This window comes from Elgaria multicarinata, chromosome 4 (genome assembly GCF_023053635.1).
Source record: "Elgaria multicarinata webbii isolate HBS135686 ecotype San Diego chromosome 4, rElgMul1.1.pri, whole genome shotgun sequence".
In the NCBI taxonomy this organism is placed as follows: domain Eukaryota; kingdom Metazoa; phylum Chordata; class Lepidosauria; order Squamata; family Anguidae; genus Elgaria; species Elgaria multicarinata.
The window spans coordinates 38265567-38285505 of record NC_086174.1 but is presented as its reverse complement, the minus strand read 5'-3'; the positions used below and the strand labels follow the sequence as shown (position 1 = coordinate 38285505).

Genomic DNA, 19939 nt, shown 5'->3' with positions numbered 1-19939 from the left:
GGTTTTAAGCCAAAAAATCTCTCTGAAAACAAAACTGAGTTAATGTGAGTCATATCTTCCTACCAAGCATTGTTGTACTGACTCAGTACAGGAAACACTGTACTGTTAATTTTGTCTTAAATATTTTTTACTCCAATCCGGCTAATGTTAGTTGTGCACTCTTACCTGGAAGGAAGTCCTATTGAACTCAGTGGGGTTTACTTGAGTAGACATGTGTAGGCTAGTGCTGCATGTCTCACTGAAACCTCTGGAGTATAAATAGCCTGTATGCCATTGATTTCAAAGGGATGTAAACATTACTTCTTCTTTGTGGTCTCTGTGCATCACACCAATGGGCTCTAGCTTATGATAATTTTAGGCGGGAACCATCCCCCACGCTGCACTGCGCATGTCCGTTAGGTTCCCGCCTACTCTTTCAGTTTCTTTTTGACCGCCATTGTGGCTGCTCGTTCTTCGGGACTCTCGTCAAAAGAAGCGTTTGTTCTTCATAACTAAAAAAAAAAAAAGAATATATTAGATAGATTAATAGTATAGTTTTTCTGTAGATACCTTACTGTATATAGTTAGATAGCAACAAATAGCGCAAAACTGCGCGATTCCCGCACCGTCGCCGTCGTGTATGGCCGTTAAGGCCCCGTTTAGAAAATGTGTTAGATGCAGAGCCAAGCTCCCCCCCACCGATGGTCACTCCCTTTGCTTGATTTGCTTGGGAGAACAACACATTCCAGAATCCTGCCACCACTGCATGGCGTTTACTAGACAAACTCGAAAGCATCGTGCTGATCGTCTTCGTGCAGTTCTTTGGGAGAAAACTTTGCTTGCAGTGGACGAATCCTCCACCTCTCCAGCCATGCAAAACGCGCCAAGCCGCACCTCAATTCAACAGAGACAGGGCCCCACAGAGTGCTTGGATTCCGCTACGCCAAGCCCGTCTCTATCCGTATCAACGGCGAAGAAGATATCAAAGAAGGCCCGCACATCGAAACATACAGACTCTCATAAAAAGAAAAAGAGACGCCCTACACAACCTCTGTCCGAATCTTTAGGAGCGAGCGCTATGCCGCTGCCCCCCCTACCACCGATACCGGCATCACCGGCCCCATCACGTACTGGGCAACCACCAAGCGAAGCCTCAGTACCGTTGTCGACATCGAGGCACGCCTTGTCGATGTCGGAGGGTGAAATACGGGATCCGACCCCACCAGCACGCCTGGAGTTGGGGCATCCCCCACCCTTTGAGGGCACAGACCATAGATCTCCTCGATCTCGTCTGCAGACCCTATCTCCGAGACATACTCGATCTCATGGTCACAGAGACAGATCACGCTCTCCACGATCTTGCCATTCAGGCTCAGACAGGGAATCCAACTGGTCAGCCCCCCCCCAGACCTTATTATGGCTGGGGCGACTGGAACTACTTCAGACCACCAGACTACTACCATTACTACGACTATCATGGTTATCCCCCTCGATATCAACAGGAGGAACACTTTATCCCATCGAGCCCTCGATACCGTTACGACGATCGTTTTATTCCACCACCACCAGTCTCTCGGTCACTACCAAACCCGACCGTATCTACTTCTCAAACAACTGCAATAGCTGCCGCAATTCCGGCCGCGGAACATCCCCCACAGCATTTACAGCTACCCCGTATCCAATCACTGGAGGCAGTCGACCGGGAATCCTCATGCTCACCAGACGAGGATTACCAGTCTGATACAGCCTCCATCTCATCGGTAACCCCCTCCACACCATCTCCAGATGGAGCGGTCGCTTCGGGAGAATCCACATCTCCACCGGAAGACAGGGGCCACTTCACTGAGAATGTCCAACGAATGGCTCAATCCCTAGGTTTGGAAACTCATCAGACTATAGAGCATGTTAAGGACCCAGTCTTCGATGCAGTCCACGCAGAGATGCCTTCCTCCGTGGTCATACCATTCTTACCCACTCTCCTTCAAACAGCCAAGCTTTCATGGAAAAACCCGTCTTCTATGCCACCAACAGCTAGAAGATTGGAAAATATGTATAAAGTCCAGGAACCAGGCGCAGAGTTCCTATTCTCTCATCCTCCTCCCAACTCGGTGATTGTCGAAGCTTCACAAGGGAGATCGCAAAGAGTACACTCCTCCCCTGTAGACAAAGAGGGACGCAGACTGGATCTGCTTGGCAGACGTTTATATTCCTCTACCGCCCTGGGACTTCGAGTCGCAAATTATCAAGCTGTTATGGCAAGATATCAGCTTTTCCTATGGGAAAAGATGGGGTCGTTGTCCGACCACCTCCCAGATGAGCAGAGAGAACTTGCCCAAGTTTTTCAGGCTGAAGCGCAAAAAATGGCCAGGCAACAAATAAATACTGCTCGCCACCAAACAGACTATAACTCTAAGGCAATGGTGGGTGCGATTGCTCTGTGTCGCCACGCCTGGTTACGCTCAGCTGGACTGACACAAGAAGCCCGTAAAAGAATTGAGGACTTACCGTTTGACAGCGAGGGGCTATTTAATAGCAAAACAGACGACACCATGGATGCCATACAAAAGGCAAAAAACACGGCACGCAAAATGGGGATAACGCAACCACAAACCAACTTCAGGCAACGCAAGTGGTACAGAAGCCCCCCTTCTCAACAATTCCGCCGTCCCACAGAACGCACCGATAGACAGCAACCCAACTGGCAACAACGTCGCTCTACTCAGACCTTCCCTAGGTACCAGACACCAAGGAAACGGGGGGACCCCAACAAAAAACAGCATCTTTGACTCCCACTTGGTCCCCCTCATCTTGGACATCGGGGAAAAAAGTTCATGCCCCCTCTTATTCCCGTTCTCCCAGGCCTGGGAGTCTGTCACTACTGACAACTGGGTCCTTTCCATTGTTCGACACGGATACCGTATCGAATTCGAAGACCCCCCCCCCTTTCTCGGGACTAAAAACCATGTCTCCATCACCAACCTTGTGCGAGGAAGTAAGGGCACTGCTCCAAAAGGGCGCCATTCATCCCATCGCTCCCATGCAAACCCACAAGGGCTTCTACTCGAGATATTTCACAGTCCCGAAAAAAGACGGAGGTCTTCGACCTATACTGGCCCTAAGGGGTGTAAACTTTTATGTAACACCACGAAAATTCAGGATGACAACGCTGGCAGCAATCCTACCTTTAATACAACAAGGAGACTGGTTTGCAGCAATAGATCTCCGCGATGCCTATTTTCACATCGCGATTCATCCTTCAAGCCAAAAGTACCTTCGCTTCGCAATCGGGAGCCAATGTTTCGAATTCCGCGTCCTCCCTTTCGGGTTGGCATCAGCCCCGAGGGTGTTCACAAAAATAATGGCAGTCGTCTGTGCCAACCTGAGACTCCAGGGAGTCCAAGTGCACCCCTTTCTCGACGATTGGCTATTGGTAGCCAACTCCAAACAACAACTATGCTCAGATATATCGCTAACCCTTCACCTTTTGCGACAACTGGGACTACGTGTGAACATCGAGAAATCAGTACTGTTCCCTACCAAGACAATTCAATTCATAGGCGCGAAACTGGACTCTACCGCAGCCAAAGCTTTCCTGCCACTGAACCGAGCCAAGATAATCACAGCTCTTGCAACCCAAGTTGCATCACATCCCAGGGTACGAGCCCTAACCATTCAGAGGCTCCTCGGTTTGATGGCGTCCACCACTGCGGTGGTCAAACTCGCACGTCTCAAAATGAGACCATTGCAGAACTGGTTTATCCGCCACTTTGACCTCGACGCAGACTCCAAACATACTTGGCTACGCCTTCCTCCACAGATAATCAGATCGCTTCTTTGGTGGAAACACGACAACAACCTATCGAACGGAATGCCATTCAGCCCCCCCAACCCTTCGGTAACACTTACCACAGATGCGTCATTGAAGGGCTGGGGAGCTCATTGCCAACGGCCACACCACAAGACTTTAGTAACACAAGGCCTATGGACAACCCAACAACGTCAACTTCACATCAACTTCCTCGAGCTTTTGGCGGTGGCCAAGGCGCTTTCCTCCTTCGAAACGGTCATAGCGAACCAATACATCCAGATATTATCCGACAATATGACCACAATATATTACCTAAACAAACAGGGAGGGACGCGATCCCTCAAGCTCCTCAATCTCACCATCAAAACTATCGATTGGTGCACCTCCAGAAACATCGACATCGTGGCGATACATATTGCAGGCACAGACAACATCTTAGCCGACGATCTCAGCCGCTCGTACTCCCCCTCCCACGAATGGGAAATGAAACACTCGGTGACACAAGAACTGTTCCACTCATGGGGAACCCCAGAGATAGACGTTTTTGCCACACAAACCAACACGAAATGCCATCAATTCTGCAGTCGAGCAGGGAAAGGAACCAGATCCCTCGGCGATGCATTTCTATTCACATGGACAGAACCGATGCTTTACCTCTTTCCCCCGTTTCCCCTATTAACGAAAGTTGTAGCGAAACTAATGACGGACAAAGCGTACGGGATTGTCATAACCCCCTGGTGGCCGAGGCAACCATGGTTTACCACCCTCCACCGCCTAGCGCAAGGGGAACACCGTCGCCTCCCTCTGGCACCAGACCTATTGACGCAGGAGCACGGAACAATCCATCACCCAGACCTACACACACTGAAATTGACCGCGTGGAAGCTAACCAAGGCAAGCAGCTCTCGGTATCGTCGCCAGTTAGAGCAATCATAGAAGCATCTCGCAAGCCAGCCACTCTAAAATCTTATGCTGCCAAATGGAAGCGATTCCAATCCTTTGCAAATGAAAAGCAATTTGATCCGCGGAAGCCATCAGTACCACAAATCCTCGAATTCCTCCTATCACTGCATCTCAAAGGTCTTAAGCCTACGTCAATCAGAATTTATCTGGCTGCCATTTCAGCAACAATTGCTAAAGATAATGCATACCTTGAAACTAATACTACTTCCTTCTTCTCTCATGTTTTAGTTAAAAGTTTTTTCAAGGGGCTAAAAAATATTGCGCCTCCTGTTCGCAACCTGTTACCCCAATGGAATTTGCCTCTTGTGCTTCAAGCATTGACAAAGGCACCGTTTGAGCCCTTAGCCACAGTAGACCTAAGGCTCCTAACGTTTAAAGTTGTATTCCTCGTTGCAATTACTTCAGCTCGCAGAGCAGGTGAACTTTGTGCCCTCCGAGTGGATCACCCATATCTTGTATTCCACAGGGATAAAGTCGTCCTACATACTGACCCCGCCTTCCTTCCAAAGGTGATCTCTGATTTCCACGTTAATCAGCCTATCATACTTCCAGCCTTCTTCCCAGCTCCCACCTCCCCGATCGAAAGGTCTCTCCATTCTCTGGATGTCCGCAGGGCATTGGCCTTTTATAAGGCCAGGACAGAATCCCTCAGACAAACTGAACGCCTTTTCATTTGTTATGGAGGCCCCAAGAGAGGTCGGGCTGTGTCATCGCAGAGACTAGCATCCTGGGTAGTCGAAACTATTCGACTGGCATATGAATCATCTCATATAAGCCCACCAGGAAGGTTAACGGCCCACTCAACTAGAGCGGTGGCCACATTATTTATTTATTTATTTATTTATTTATTTATTTATTACATTTTTATACCGCCCAATAGCCGAAGCTCTCTGGGCGGTTCACAAAAATTAAAACCACAGTAAAACACCCAACAGGTTAAAACACAATTATGAAATACAATATAAAAAGCGCAACCAGGATAAAACCACACAGCAAAGTTGATATAAGATTAAAATACAGAGTTAAAACAGTAAAATTTAAATTTAAGTTAAAATTAAGTGTTAAAATACTGAGTTAATAAAAAGGTCTTCAGCTGGCGACGAAAGCAGTACAGTGTAGGCGCCAGGCGGACCTCTCTGGGGAGCTCGTTCCACAACCGGGGTGCCACAGCGGAGAAAGCCCTCCTCCTAGTTGCTTTCTCCAAAGGAGAAAGCACATCAGTTGCTTTCTCCAAAGGAGCATCTCTTCCTGATCTCTGCAAAGCAGCGACTTGGTCGACACCATCGACCTTCATCCGCCATTACAGACTGGATGTCACAGCCAGACGGGACTGCACCTTCGGCCGTCTCATCCTCTCTGAAGTCCTTCAATAGAACACCGACCCTCTACCTGGTGAGTAAGCTTGTTATTCGCCCATTGGTGTGATGCACAGAGACCACGAAGAAGAAAGGCAGGTTGCTTACCTGTAACTGGAGTTCTTCGAGTGGTCATCTGTGCATTCACACAACCCACCCTCCTTCCCCTCTCAGTGTTCTATTTTTGGTTTCTTTACATAATATTTACTTATTAGGCCACAATGTGGTCAAGCAAGTTTTAAACTGAAAGAGTAGGCGGGAACCTAACGGAGATGCGCAGTGCAGCGTGGGGGATGGTTCCCGCCTAAAATTATCATAAGCTTTGAAAGTTCCCGAAGCCGAGCTCGCGCAGGTGCAGAGCCCATTGGTGTGAATGCACAGATGACCACTCGAAGAACTCCAGTTACAGGTAAGCAACCTGCCTTAACATTAGCTGGATTGTGGCCTTTGCCCAGACGTAGTAGTGGCACTCCATATGGACAAACACAATTGGGTGCTGAGCACTCAACCACATTTGTACTAATATTTAATTAATTTGAAGAAATCATTCCATCTCAAATTATGAACAAGCAGTTTTGTGACTAATATCCTTAAACGATTGGCAATCTAACCCAGTTGCTGTGACTTGCGTTCCCTGCATTTCCCCCACTTACCTGACCCAGGCAACAAAAAAACCCTGAATGATTTAATTACATCTTGGAAAGAAGAACAAAAAGTACAGTGCATGCACATTGTTTGATTATAGCCTTTGCCAGTAAGTAAAACTGCAGGACTGTTGAGGTTTAGAACGCTCAAATGCCCATGTGATCCTGTTTTATTCAAGCTCCTACTTAAATGAGTATCTCGTTTCCACTCATGATATAAGCTCCTATTTCAATTAGTCTCGGGTTAAGCTGCCTTGGTATTTTCTATTTCTGCCTTTTGATCCTAAAAACTGATTCCTAACCAGGCACTTTGCAAACAGCTTTCTCTCTTGTGGTCATAACTGGATAGGAGGAAAATTCACACTGTAGCAAGTGTGTAATAGAACTTAAGGTTTGCCAATGTATTGCCTCTGCTGAAACATATGCAGGCATTATGGAGAATGAGAGCTTTGTCTCAGGATGCTCTTCAAAAGCAAGTATAATGTGGTCCAGCTGACTTTTACGTGCATCGCTATGTTACTATGACAGAGGCTCTGACTGGCTACTTTTTTTTAGCTGTATATACAGTATGTATTCTAAGATTGGCCCACTACCACTTGGTGAAATAGAGGTCACTTGTAATACTTCAGATGTGTACTGGGAGTATCGGAAATACTGTTACGCAACTAGAAACTTGCTTGTTACATCATAAGCTTCCAGGAAACAATGAGGGAATTTGTTCATTTAAATCAGTAACAATTAATTGAATACTTTATTCAAAATCCAATTGGTGTGCCCTGCCATGCTGGCTGCAAACAGAGGCATTCGCTCTCTTTTCCCTCCCTGCCTCGGCAAGCCTGGGGCAGGTGCTTCCCATTTAGAGGGGATTCTAGGAGTTAAAGGACTTTTTTTGGTCTAAACATGCATAAAATTGTGCCTTTAGCTTATCATGTCACACTAGCATGAATACAGGAATCAAATAGGATTTCCTTCTTCAGTGGAACACACTTACTTAGGAGTAAGCACCATTTTGTTACAGGAAAGGATAATGTATTTTAATTAAAATTTTAAAATAATTATCTGCCACCTGCTACAGAGCTTTCCTATGGAAAATCTGGCTGGGACTGAAGTAGAGGGGCACTAATTTTACTGTACTTATTGTCTTTAAATATGGTTAAATATCCCACAGTTACCTTGCTATTCTATTTCTACAATTCATTTTCTCCTGTCTTTTCTTTCACCCTCTCTTCGTTTTCAGGCTGATTCCTATGCACATTTACCTCAGAGTAAGTTCTATTGATCTCAGTGGGGCTTACTTCTAAGTAGACATACTTAGGATTGTGTTGCAGCTCTGTTTTTATGGTGACACAAGATACACACATACCATGTTTACCAAAAGAACGCTTGAAAAAAGGGGGTTGGACACCCTGAAATAAGCAAGGGCAGATAGGAAGGTGCTGGTGAATCTTCTTTAGCCAGGAAGGACCTGGGGGATTGCAATTCTCTCTCCCTCCCCCTTTTCTTTTCTCTCTCAATCCTGTTGTAGTCCAGATTTTTTGGGGGGTGGGAGCACAGACACAGACACACAGCATCTCTGTCTCTCTCTCTCTCTCTCTCTTCAACCCCCCTCCCCCCAAACCTCACAATAGCTGCCGGGCTGATTATGACAGGAGGGCAGCAGCTCAGAGGGGAGATGGCCCCAATCTGCAACTCCTGACAGGGGAAGGGAGCCTGGTGATACCTTGCAGCAGCACAAGCAGTCCTGCTCCCCACCCAGCCTGCCGGCTGACTGCTGTTCTTGGCAGCTGCTCTGCCGCCCGCCGTCCTCCACATGCTCCTTCCTCTCCGCCACATGGCTGCTGCTCCTGCCTTGTGCAGCAACTATCGCGAGAGGTCTGCCGGGGCAGCTTGTAGGAGGGAGCAGCTCTGGCCGAGGGAGGAAGGGAGCGAGCGAGCAGGCAGCGGTGGCTCCAGCAGGAAAGAAGCCCTGGGCCCTCCTAGGCAGGAGAAGAGTGGGCAGAGCAGCTGAATTTGCCGCTCTGCTGCCTCCTGTGGGCGCTTCCTCCACCCCTTACTTTTGGTGGGGCCACTGTGGGCTTGAGATAGGAGGAGAGAGTGGCTGCGTGAGTGAGAAAGTCTTTCCTGAGCAGGAATAGTGTGCGGAGAGCAGCTGAATTTGCCGCTCTTTCCTGCTCGGTCCCTGGGTTTTAGGACCTTCTGGAAAGACCACCTCGAGCGCCCCCCTGCCGCCCCTTTGCCTCTTAGCGCCCCCTGCCAGCACCCCCCTGCCGTCCCTTTGCCTCTTAACGCCCCCTTATGCAATCCCACCGCCCCTAAGGGGGCAATACCGCCCACTTTGGGAACCACTGATTTAAATGGTGAGCAGAAATGTAATATATATTAAAGAAATTACATTTAACAGCTTGCCTGGCCCTGTTACATTTCTGAACTATCAGTCACTCAGTAATACATATAACAAACACCCATGTTCCTCTAACACTGCTTTAAAAAATTAAGCCTCATTTTTGTCTGCCTTATTTCCATGCCCAGAACGCTTCAAAACAATCATAAAAATATTGTATTACTTTAGGATATTTTATGTCATGCTCATCATAGTTTTAAAAAGAGATCAGAACTGAAGGTGTTACACAAAAAGGAGATTCAAGTGAAAATAAACCACCTCAACTGCAAGCATGACAATACCTTTATTAGACTATTTTCAAATTGCTAGAATTGTACAACTCAAAAAGCCTTCAAAAAGAAGTGTTCAGACTGAAAACAGATGAATACCTGCACCTGCAGATGTTTTTGTTTGGATCAATATGGGGCAGGGGAAAGAGAAGACAACTTAGGGCACAATCCTATGAGTCCATGAACTTGGAGGCTTACGATTATCTAATGCAGGCTAGGAAGAGCAGGGGAGGCCATCTTCCCACCCATTTATTACTAGCTGGCCTTTTTTGCCTGTCTAGCTGGGGCATTTCAGAGGAAGAGGGAAAGAGGCTGGAAGAGACCACAGGGTAACTTGTATTCTGGCTTCCTGCCCTCCTTCACCCACCAAAGCACCCCCTTTCCCCCTTTTTCAGGGTCGAGTTCCCTTCCTAGGAGAGCAGCTGACACAGTTCTTTCCATGCTGTCTGCAGTGGGGGAGTGGAGCTCCAATTTCCCCCCCCCCCCGAGTTTGGAGTGTTGTCTCCAACCTCAGCTTAGGGAATCCAAAATATCTTAAGACTCCTCAGACTGGTAAACATTTCTAAAAGTGATTTAAGAAAGCATATCCACTCAGGTCAATAAAACTGTTGGGCACTTTTTTCTTTTTTCTTTGGTTTGTTTGTTTTTAGAAGTTACAGTACCTACTTTAACAAAAACTGAACTGAGTGCAAAACATTCTCTTCTTTGCAATCAGAATCAATTAGAAACAGTGCTATCAGATTTAATATATAAGTGGGAAATTGCCAAGGCAGTTTAATACAGTCACATTTGAATTCAAATGAGGAAACCTCTGTAAAATGACTAATGTTTTTTAACTTATTCATAAATGATCTGGAATTAGGAGTGAGCAGTGAAATGGTCAAGTTTGCTACCAACACCAAATTATTTAGGATGGTTCAAACAAACCAGGATTGCAGGGAGCTCCAAACTAGGAGAATGGGCATCTAAATGGCAAGTGTGGTTCAGTGTAACTCCAACGGTGCAGAAGCCTCCAATGTATAGAAAATAAAGAAAACAATAACAATAATAGTGTCCAATGTGTCAGCACTAAAGTCTCAATAACATGTTACAAAACAGCATATGGGGAAAATATTTTTGTAGTAAAAGTACAGAGTTGTATCCCCCCACATATCCACTAACCAGGGCATCTAAATATTGAATGGCTTCAGGCCAGGTTATGGGACAGAATCGCCTTGGTGGATGATCTTCGCTGGGAACTGGACAGGGGTTGTGTGTCCCTGCTGGTTCTGCTGGACCTCTCAGCGGCGTTCGATACCATCGACCATGGTATCCTTCTGGGCCGCCTTGCTGGGATGGGTCTTGGAGGCACTGTTTTACAGTGGCTCCATTCCTTCCTGGATGGACGGACCCAGAAGGTGGTACTGGGGGACTCCTGTTCGACTCCTTGGCAGTTGGCCTGTGGAGTCCTTCAGGGCTCTGTTTTCCCCCCCATGCTATTTAACATATACATGAAACCATTGGGAGAGGTTATCCGGAGTTGTGGGGTGCGGTTCCACCAGTACGCTGATGACACCCAACTCTACTATTCCTTTCCACCCAATTCCAAGGAAGCGGTTTCTGTGCTAAACCAGTGTTTGTTGGCAGTAACAGATTGGATGAGGGCAAACAAATTAAAGCTTAATCCAGATAAGACAGAGGTGCTCCTGATCAGTCGAAAGGCAGATCAGGAAATAGGGATTCAGCTTGTGTTGGATGGGGTTACACTCCCCCTTAAGACACAGGTCCGCAGCTTGGGTGTACTTCTGGATTCAGCCCTGAGCCTGGATGCCCAGATTTCGGTGGTGGCCAGGAGTGCATTTGCACAGTTAAAGCTAGTGCGCCAGCTGCGCCTGTTCCTAGAGATGTCAGACCTGGCCACGGTGACACATGCCGTAGTTACATCCCGATTGGATTACTGTAACGTGCTCTACGTGGGGCTGCCTTTGAAGAGTGTTCGGAAACTCCAGCTGGTTCAAAGAGTTGCAGCCAGATTGTTGACTGGGGAGCACACAACTCCCCTGTTAAAACTGCTCCACTGGCTTCCAGTCTGTTTCCGGGCATAATTCAAAGTGCTGGTTATGACCTATAAAGCCCTATATGGCTCGGGTCCAGGTTATTTGAAAGAACGCATTCTCCCTTATAAACCTGCCTGTGCTTTGAGATCTTCTGGAGAAGCCCTTCTTTCAGTCCCACCGCATTCACAGGAGCGCTTGGTGGGAACATGGGAGAGGGCCTTCTCGGTGGCTGCTCCAGTGCTCTCGAGCTCTCTTCCCGGGGAAGCTAGGCTGTCTCCCTCCTTGATGGGTTTTCGGAAGCAGGCTAAAACTTTTTTGTTCCAGCAGGCCTTTGGAGAATAATCTGGCCCTCCATCTATGTTAAGGCCTTACAATTTTGTTGTGTATTTTTTTTAATTGTTTATGATTTTGTTCCCCCACCCCCAAATGTATGTTTTAAACTTTGTAAGGCTGCCTTGAGGCCCAGCATTGGGCAAAAGGTGGAATACTACTACTACTAATAATAATAATAATAATAATAATAATAATAATAATAATAATAACAACAACATTCACAATTCTAGGTGTCTAAATAATTGTAGGCATCTAAATAAAACAGGTGTCCGGTACAATTCCCGTTTCGAGGAGTCTTTGTCAGTTGGACGCTGTGGAACAATACAATCTCTCTCTCAAATATTGGTAAAAATCATATGCATTATCATATTAGCCACATTATGCACAGTTTATAAGAGCATGGAGCTCGTTAAGCCTCCCCAAGCATTTGAGAGCTTTATGTGGCTGATCTAAACATGATAACTACAAGCTGATAAGCTCAAATAGCATTGAGTATAACATTGTATAACTAATTAGTGTTTTGGGTACCTTATAATTATAATCTTTATTATGCTCTTATATAGATAATGTTGGAGGGCTCCACCCCAAACATACAGCCACGGCTCCTTCTATGAATAAGGTGGTGAGCCCAGTATACTCTGATTTTTTGTATTGTTCTTACTGAATGGTTTTTACCAATATTTGAGAGAGATATTGTATTGTTCTACAGTGTCCAACTGATGAAGACTCCTTGAAACGGGAATTGTACTGGACACCTGTTTTATTTAGATGCCTACAATTATTTAGACGCCTAGAATTGTGAATGTTTATTTAGACACCCTGATTAGTGAATATGTGGTGAATTAGTGAATATACAAAAACTCTGTACTTTTACTACTAAAATATTTTCCCCATATGCTGTTTTGTAACATGTTATTGAGACTTTAGTGCTGACACATTGGACACTATTTTTGTTATTGTTTTCATTTATTTATTTATTTATTTATTTATTTATTACATTTCTATACCGCCCAATAGCCAGAGCTCTCTGGGCGTTTCACAAAAATTAAAAACATTCAAAGTATAAAACAACAGTATAAAACCATAATATAAAATACAATATAAAAGCTCAACCAGATAAAAACAGCAGCAATACAAAATTACAAATTTAAAACACCAAGTTAAAATTTATTTATAGACTGTTAAAATGCTGGGAGAATAAAAAGGTCTTCACCTGGTGTCTAAAAGCATATAATGTAGGTGCCAAGCGAACCTCCTTAGGGAGCTCATTCCACAGCTGGGGTGCCACAGCAGAGAAGGCCCTCCTCCTGGTAGCCACCTGCCTCACTTCCTTTGGCAGGGGCTCTCGGAGAAGGACCCCTGAGGATGACCTTAGGGTCCAGGCAGGTACATACGGAAGGAGGCGTTCCTTCAGATAACCTGGACCCAAGCCGTTTAGGGCTTTAAATGTTAATACCAGCACTTTGAATCGGGCCCGGACCTGGACTGGCAGCCAATGAAGCTGGAAAAGGACTGGCGTAATGTGGTCTCGTCGGCCAGTCCCTGTTAGTAAACGGGCTGCCCTGTTTTGTACCAGTTGAAGTTTCCGGACCGTTTTCAAAGGCAGCCCCACGTATAACACATTGCAATAATCCAAACGAGAGGTTATCAGAGCATGGATAACTGTAGCTAGGCTATCTCTGTCCAGATAAGGGCACAGTTGGTATATCAGCCTAAGCTGATAAAAGGTGCTCTTTGCCACTGAGTTCACCTGTGCCTCAAGTGACAGTTCTGGATCCAAGAGCACCCCCAAACTATGGACCCGATCCTTTAGGGGGAGTGCAACCCCATCCAGGAAAGGGCAAACATCACCTCGCCGGACAGATGACATGCAGCTCTATTTCTCCTTTTCATCTTCAGCAAGAGAGGCTGTGGATGTGTTGAATCGGTGCCTGGCTGCGACAATGGACTGGATGAGGGCTAATAAACTGAGACTCAATCCAGACAAGACTGAGATGCTGTTAGTAGGTGATTCCGCTGACAGGATGGGAGGTGTTCTACCGGTTCTGGATGGGATTGCACTCACCCTGAAGGAGCAGGTTCGTAGCTTGGGGGTTCTTTTAGACCCATCATTGTCACTTGAGGCTCAGGTGACCTCAGTGGCATGGAGTGCCTTCTACAAACTCCGGTTGGTGGCCCAGCTACGCCCCTATCTAGACAGGGATAACCTGGCTTCAGTTGTCCATGCTCTGGTAATCTCCAAGTTAGACTACTGCAATGCGCTCTACGTAGGGCTGCCTTTGAAGACGGTTTGGAAGCTGCAGTTCGTGCAAAATGCAGCGGCCAGATTGATTTCGGGAACCAGAAGGTTTGACCATATAACACCTGCTCTGGTCCGCTTGCACTGGCTGCCTGTATGTTTCTGAGCCCAATTCAAGGTGCTGGTTTTGACCTATAAAGCCTTACACGGCTTGGGACCACAATACCTGATGGAACGCCTCTCCCGACGTGAATATACCCGGTCACTACGTTCAACATCTAAGGTCCTCCTCCGGGTGCCTACTCCGAGAGAGGCTCGGAGTGTGGCAACAAGGGATAGGGCCTTTTCGGTGGTGGCCCCCAGACTGTGGAATGATCTCCCTGATGAGGCTCGCCTGGCGCCAACGCTGCTATGTTTCTGGCGCCAGGTTAAGACTTTCCTCTTTGCCCAGGCATATGGCGGCACATCCTAATTACCCACATGTTTAGTTTTTAATCGGTTTTTAATGTTTTATGTGTGTATGTTTCTGTGTTTTAGAGTTTTAAATTTTGTACACTTGTTTTTACCTCAATTTTAGAATTTCTGTAAACTGCCCAGAGAGCCCTGGCTATGGGAGCGGTATATAAGTTTAATAAATAAATAAATAAATAATAAATAAATGAACCACCTGCTAACAGTACCTCCGTCTTGTCTGGATTGAGTTTCAGTTTATTAGCCCTCATCCAGTCCATTACCGTGCCCAGGCACTGGTTCAGAACAGCCACTGCCTCACCTGGGTTTGATGAAAAGGAAAGGTAGAGCTGGGTATCATCCGCATATTGATGACACCTCAGTCCACATCTCCGGATAACCTCCCCCAGCGGCTTCATGTATATGTTAAACAGCATAGGGGATAAGATAGAGCCCTGTGGAACCCCATGGCTTAGGAGCCACGGCACAGAGCAATAATCCCCCAGCACCACCTTCTGGAATCAGCCATCCAAGTAGGAGCGGAACCACTGCAACGCAGGACCTCCAACTCCCAGCTCAGACAACCTATCCAGAAGGATACCATGGTCGATGGTGTTGAAGGCCACTGAGAGGTCCAGGAGAACCAACAGGGTTGCACTCCCCCTGTCTCTCTCCCGGCAGAGGTCATCCCACAGGGCGACCAAGGCAGTTTCTGTTCCAAAACCAGGCCTGAAACCCGATTGAAATGGATCTAGATAATCCGTTTCATTCAAGAGTGCCTGGAGTTGTCCTGCAACCACCCGCTCAAGCACCTTGCCCAGGAAAGGGATATTAGCCACCGGCCTGTAGTTGTTAACATCCTCCGGGTCCAGGATATATAGTGGAGGCTTCTGCACCGCTGGATTTTTTGGGAGGGGTTTAAGGCGGTGTATCAGCAAGGAGAAAGTGTTTTGTATACTTATTTACAAATTGTATATGTAAGAATTCTGTATATATCACCTACATTTGTAATAGCTTGCATCTATCTGATATTTCATATGTGAGTCTTTGTGGTTGAGTGCTCAGCACCCATTGTGTTTTTGCTATTTCAACCACAGCCTTCTATTTTCTCTACTCCATATGGACAGCCAGTAATAAATTCAGATTGGAATCTGGCTGGGCAGTTGTGGGTGTTGCACATTGAACCTCTAATTACTGATCCTAGACTTTTTAGTATACTGTGGTGTTCCAAGTCTTCTTCCTTCACTCTTGTCTGATCTGACAGAACATGAGTTATGCCTGCAGCACGGCATCTACCTTCATAGTTGGGAGTATCTTTTGTAAACAGTGGAGCTGAATCATTGCTACTAGGCACAGGAGAACAGTTTCTCTTTCGTTTGCCCTGCAGCAAAGCTGGCTCAAAAGCTTAGAAAATGTTGCTGTCTTATTAAATGTGTGTTTCTTTTTGTTTTCCCTCCCTGCACTGACATCATTAGGACCAAATAATGTATGAAGAGCTGCGCCAGTCATTGAGCAGGTAACAGCAAGATGGCATCCAAGACCAGCATGTTGACTACCAAGAGGAGTTCTCCTGCTCTGGACTGTTTCCTAGAAGCCCTTCTCTGGAGCAGAACTTTGCCCCCAGTTTCGTTTGACTGTGAATCTCAGAATTGTTGGGCTCCTTTCCTAAAACATTTGGCCCCCATTGGCTGTGCTGAAAATAGACACTCCCACTCCCTTCACCGTTTGAATGTTAAAACTCTTCCATCTTGGTGCGTTGACTAATTTGAGCCTCTCAGTGTCCCATCTATAAATGGAGGCTTTTAATACATAAAGAAGCAATATTAAATAAATCCTTCATAGATGTCTAGCTCTGGGCTCACCTTTATATCATGCAAAGGAGAGCAGGCAAATGAATGATTCAAGTAATGTTGCAGAAGAAATGGTAAAGCTGTGTTTTAGACTATACCTCTTAACCTTCCAGGTTCACATAACTGAATCCTTACAAAGCATTCCCTGTACATAGGAAACTAAACGTCAGGGGCAAGTGTTCTAGCCGTCTCCCTGGCATGCTAGTTTTCTATGGGTTGGATCCAGATTTAGGCACGTGCAACTGGGCCTCCTCCTCTCAACAGCAGACCCTCCATCCTCCTGAAAATGTTACAAAAGAGGGTTGGGATGCTTCAAAATGAGCTGATGTGTGTGTGTGTGTGTGTGTTCCCCCCCCCCCTTCCCATGAAAATTGGGCATAGGCAGATTCTGGATCCAACAATATGTGTAAAAATCTTGGTTGGAGGGATAGGGCAGAGAAGAAGTGTTCCATCAGGTAAACCGTCACCTGTAGTCTCAGCTTGTAAAGTTGAGCCAAAGATTTACTGCCTCACTTTTTGTTTCTGGAAAGTAGGCTGTAGCAGGATGGGAAGTCATGGGCTATTTTAAGGGTAGGGAGGCATAACATCATTTGACGAAACCTGTATGTTTCCCTTCAAAATACAATGTTTCTCACTTTGCAAATTCACAGAGCAAAATAAAAGTTGTTCAAGAATGTCGGTATGATTTTTATTGAGCAGTGTCCTTTGGCACAAAATAGTTCCTACCTGACATTGTCTGAGTATGATTGCTTTCAAGTATCATTAAAATGTGAGGGAATAGGAAAAATCAGGGGTTGCGGGGAGAGGGAGCCTCCACAAATGAAAAGGTAAATAAGAGATGCAGCTGCTAAAGAAGCAGGACTGGAGTCCAACTCTGAGAAGGTCTGGAGCTTTAATATCCCTGTGGCCAATGAGGCTGATAATGCAGGGATTAACTTTGTAGGGTGTGTTATTGTTGCTGCTGCTGCTGCTACTAATGCTAGAACCTTGAGGTCCAACAACCGGAGCCAGTTGCAAAATACTGGCTAAGTATTAAGGAGGAGAGTGCCTCCGAGTACATGCTCAGCTCAGGAATTTGTGATCATTATCAGAACCATAAGTGCTTACACACATGTTCCTCTTCTGACGCCCCCAGCCCCAATGCATTCTTTTTCAGCAGCCTTACATAAGGCAGGGGGACATTTTAAAGTGTAGCTATTGCTAGAAAATTAGGAGTCAGAAACTTCCGCGGAATTAGCACAAATCACCCAGAGCTCCATCTGTAGATCCTGATCTATCTTCTTCCCATTCTTGACATACGCAAGGCTCTGAAGATGTGGGCCATTAATTAATTATATACATGAGGCAATATAGCGCTGAACACTGGATATTGGGGCCACACGTGAGAGAGCTGTTGGGTTAATGCCCTGCTTGTAAGCATCACTGAGGTATTTGGCTAGTCCTTACTTTTGTGACAGATTTTTAGCTGAGTTCAGAGCGAGTCTGAAAGCAAATCTTAAGCACAGGGACTTCCTTATTGAACTAGCTTTTTCCAGTAGCAACCCTAGGACATACCAAAATTATTGTTATCCATGGAGTTGGGACATTAATTTAGCATCGCTTGCCTGTACATTAAAACTTAAGTATGAGTAGCTCACTCATCAGATGAAGAAAAACACTTTCCCACACTAGAGGGCTTCAAGATGCAGCTGGAAAGCCATCAGTTAGGAATGCTTTAAGGTGGATTCTTGCATTGAGCAGGGCATTGGACTCAGTGGCCTTATAGGCCTCTTCCAACTCTACTCTTCTATGATTAGTGAACACTAGCTGAGGTAGCTGAAACTGATAGGAACTGCAGTGCAAAATGTCTAGGGTACCACGTTGGGGATGGCTGCAATAAGGTATAGGTAATAGAGGGATGATGTAAATGCTTTCTGGAAAAGTTGACCTTTGAGGAAGGACTGAAAGGAAAATAGGGAGGTGGTTACATGGAGGAGTTTTGGGAGGCAGTTCCAGGCATAAGGAGAAGAAAGGGAAAGTAGATCCAAGTTTTTTCATGGAGAAGACCTTTGGATGGTGGAGCTGGCTGAACAAAGGTCACAGGAAGTAAGGTGTTATGATAGGAGCACAAGAGAGATCAGGGCAAGGCTATGGAGGGCTTCAAAGATAAGGGCAAGAAGGTTGTTTAGGATGTAGGGACAGATGTGAAGCCAGTGAAGGCACAGCAATCAGACACAGAGGAAGGAAGGAAGCAGGCACAGAGAGCAACAGCACCAAGTACCTTGAAGTTTGCAGGGACCTTCCATTCGCTATCAAAGCCAGTGGGCGTAGGAAGCTCCTGGGCTTCTCCCACCACCTCCCTCTCCTTCAATCACTCCCACACCCCCATGGATGCCAATTTAAATAAAAGAAAAGAAAATGTTGGGGAAATTGGTATCAGGAGGGCGTGTGTTGAATAAAGATAGGCAAGAGGTAGGAGCTTCCCAGGCATTTCACCACCCCACACATACACACAGCTGCTCCCAAGACTAACAGGTCAAAAGCAAAAAAAATAATAGGATTTTTAGTTGACCTCAGTGTGCTGCTGCCTGAGGGTGCCACTCCAGCAGGGCTCTCCTCTGACTTGCACTCACACATCAAAAATAAATCAAACTCACACTCAGCACTGAATCCAGCTAACAGACTTTTCCTGCCCTGATGCTGGGGCTCCTCAGGACTGAACAGCATTTCTGGAGGCAAAGTCCCCCCCCACACACACACTGAGCAACGTTCTTCGGTTTGGGGCCATGAGCAGAGCTTTCTCCTGGCAGGTCTCAGCACTTCTACCCTGCAAGCCTGAGCAGCAGAGAACACAAGGCTCAATTGGAGAGTGGAATTGCTTCCAGTGTTACTATGAGAATGAGTAAAGACCCTGACCTCCCGTGGGCATTGTCTTTCGATGTCCAGTTCTCACAGCAATCATCATAGGGTCCTGGTTTGCTGTGGGGGAGCAAACAGGGCCATATAGGTACATCTGTGAGAGTGTTTTGCCAAACAAAGTTGCTGCAGCTTCCTTGCATTCCGGTGAGAAAGGAGCACTGAGGGCGTTCACATCACAAGAGGAGCTGTGCATGTAGTATAATGTTATTTGAAGACAGTGTGCCTCAGCACAGCGTGAACTCTAATTAATCAAGATTTGGGTGTTAGTTACTCCTTGTATCCAGAATGTGTTGTTGCTTGTTTGAACGCTGTTCATGCTGTGAAGAAATAAGCATGGTTTATTTGCTCCCATCATGTCCACAAGTACTGCAGCAGACTTGGGCTGCAGCATGCTGCATGTATTCATGGGTTAGTGACTTTGCATGGGTCTAGGAGGGTCTGGGTTTGCAGGGTGGGTATCCAGTTTATCTAGGGCAGAGATTTTAAACTGGTCGGTCGTGACCCCAAAGTGGGTTGTGAGATCAGTCTGCATGGGTCGTGGCAAAGCTGTTGCCACCATGTTGGGCAATTGTGAAAGTGGGTCCCATGTTGCAGGCTGGGAGTCCGAGGTGGGTATTGGGTCTGGACCAGTTGAGGGCCACTGGTCTAGGGAGTTTCTATCCCCCCAATAGATCTACCTCTGATAGATGGTAATGAAAGCCATGGGCCTTGAAT

General features: G+C 46.3%; 1 protein-coding gene across 1 annotated transcript in view; it reads left to right on the top strand.

Moving 5' to 3' along the window:
• NVL (nuclear VCP like) overlaps positions 1-17003 on the top strand; it is a 91057-nt gene extending 74054 nt beyond the window's left edge. Inside the window, exon 23 of the mRNA XM_063124115.1 lies at positions 15953-17003. Coding sequence (XP_062980185.1) covers positions 15953-15997 — 45 coding nt within the window. The 3' untranslated portion in view covers positions 15998-17003. The remainder of the gene's footprint in view (positions 1-15952) is intronic.
• The last annotated feature ends 2936 nt before the right edge of the window (positions 17004-19939 follow it).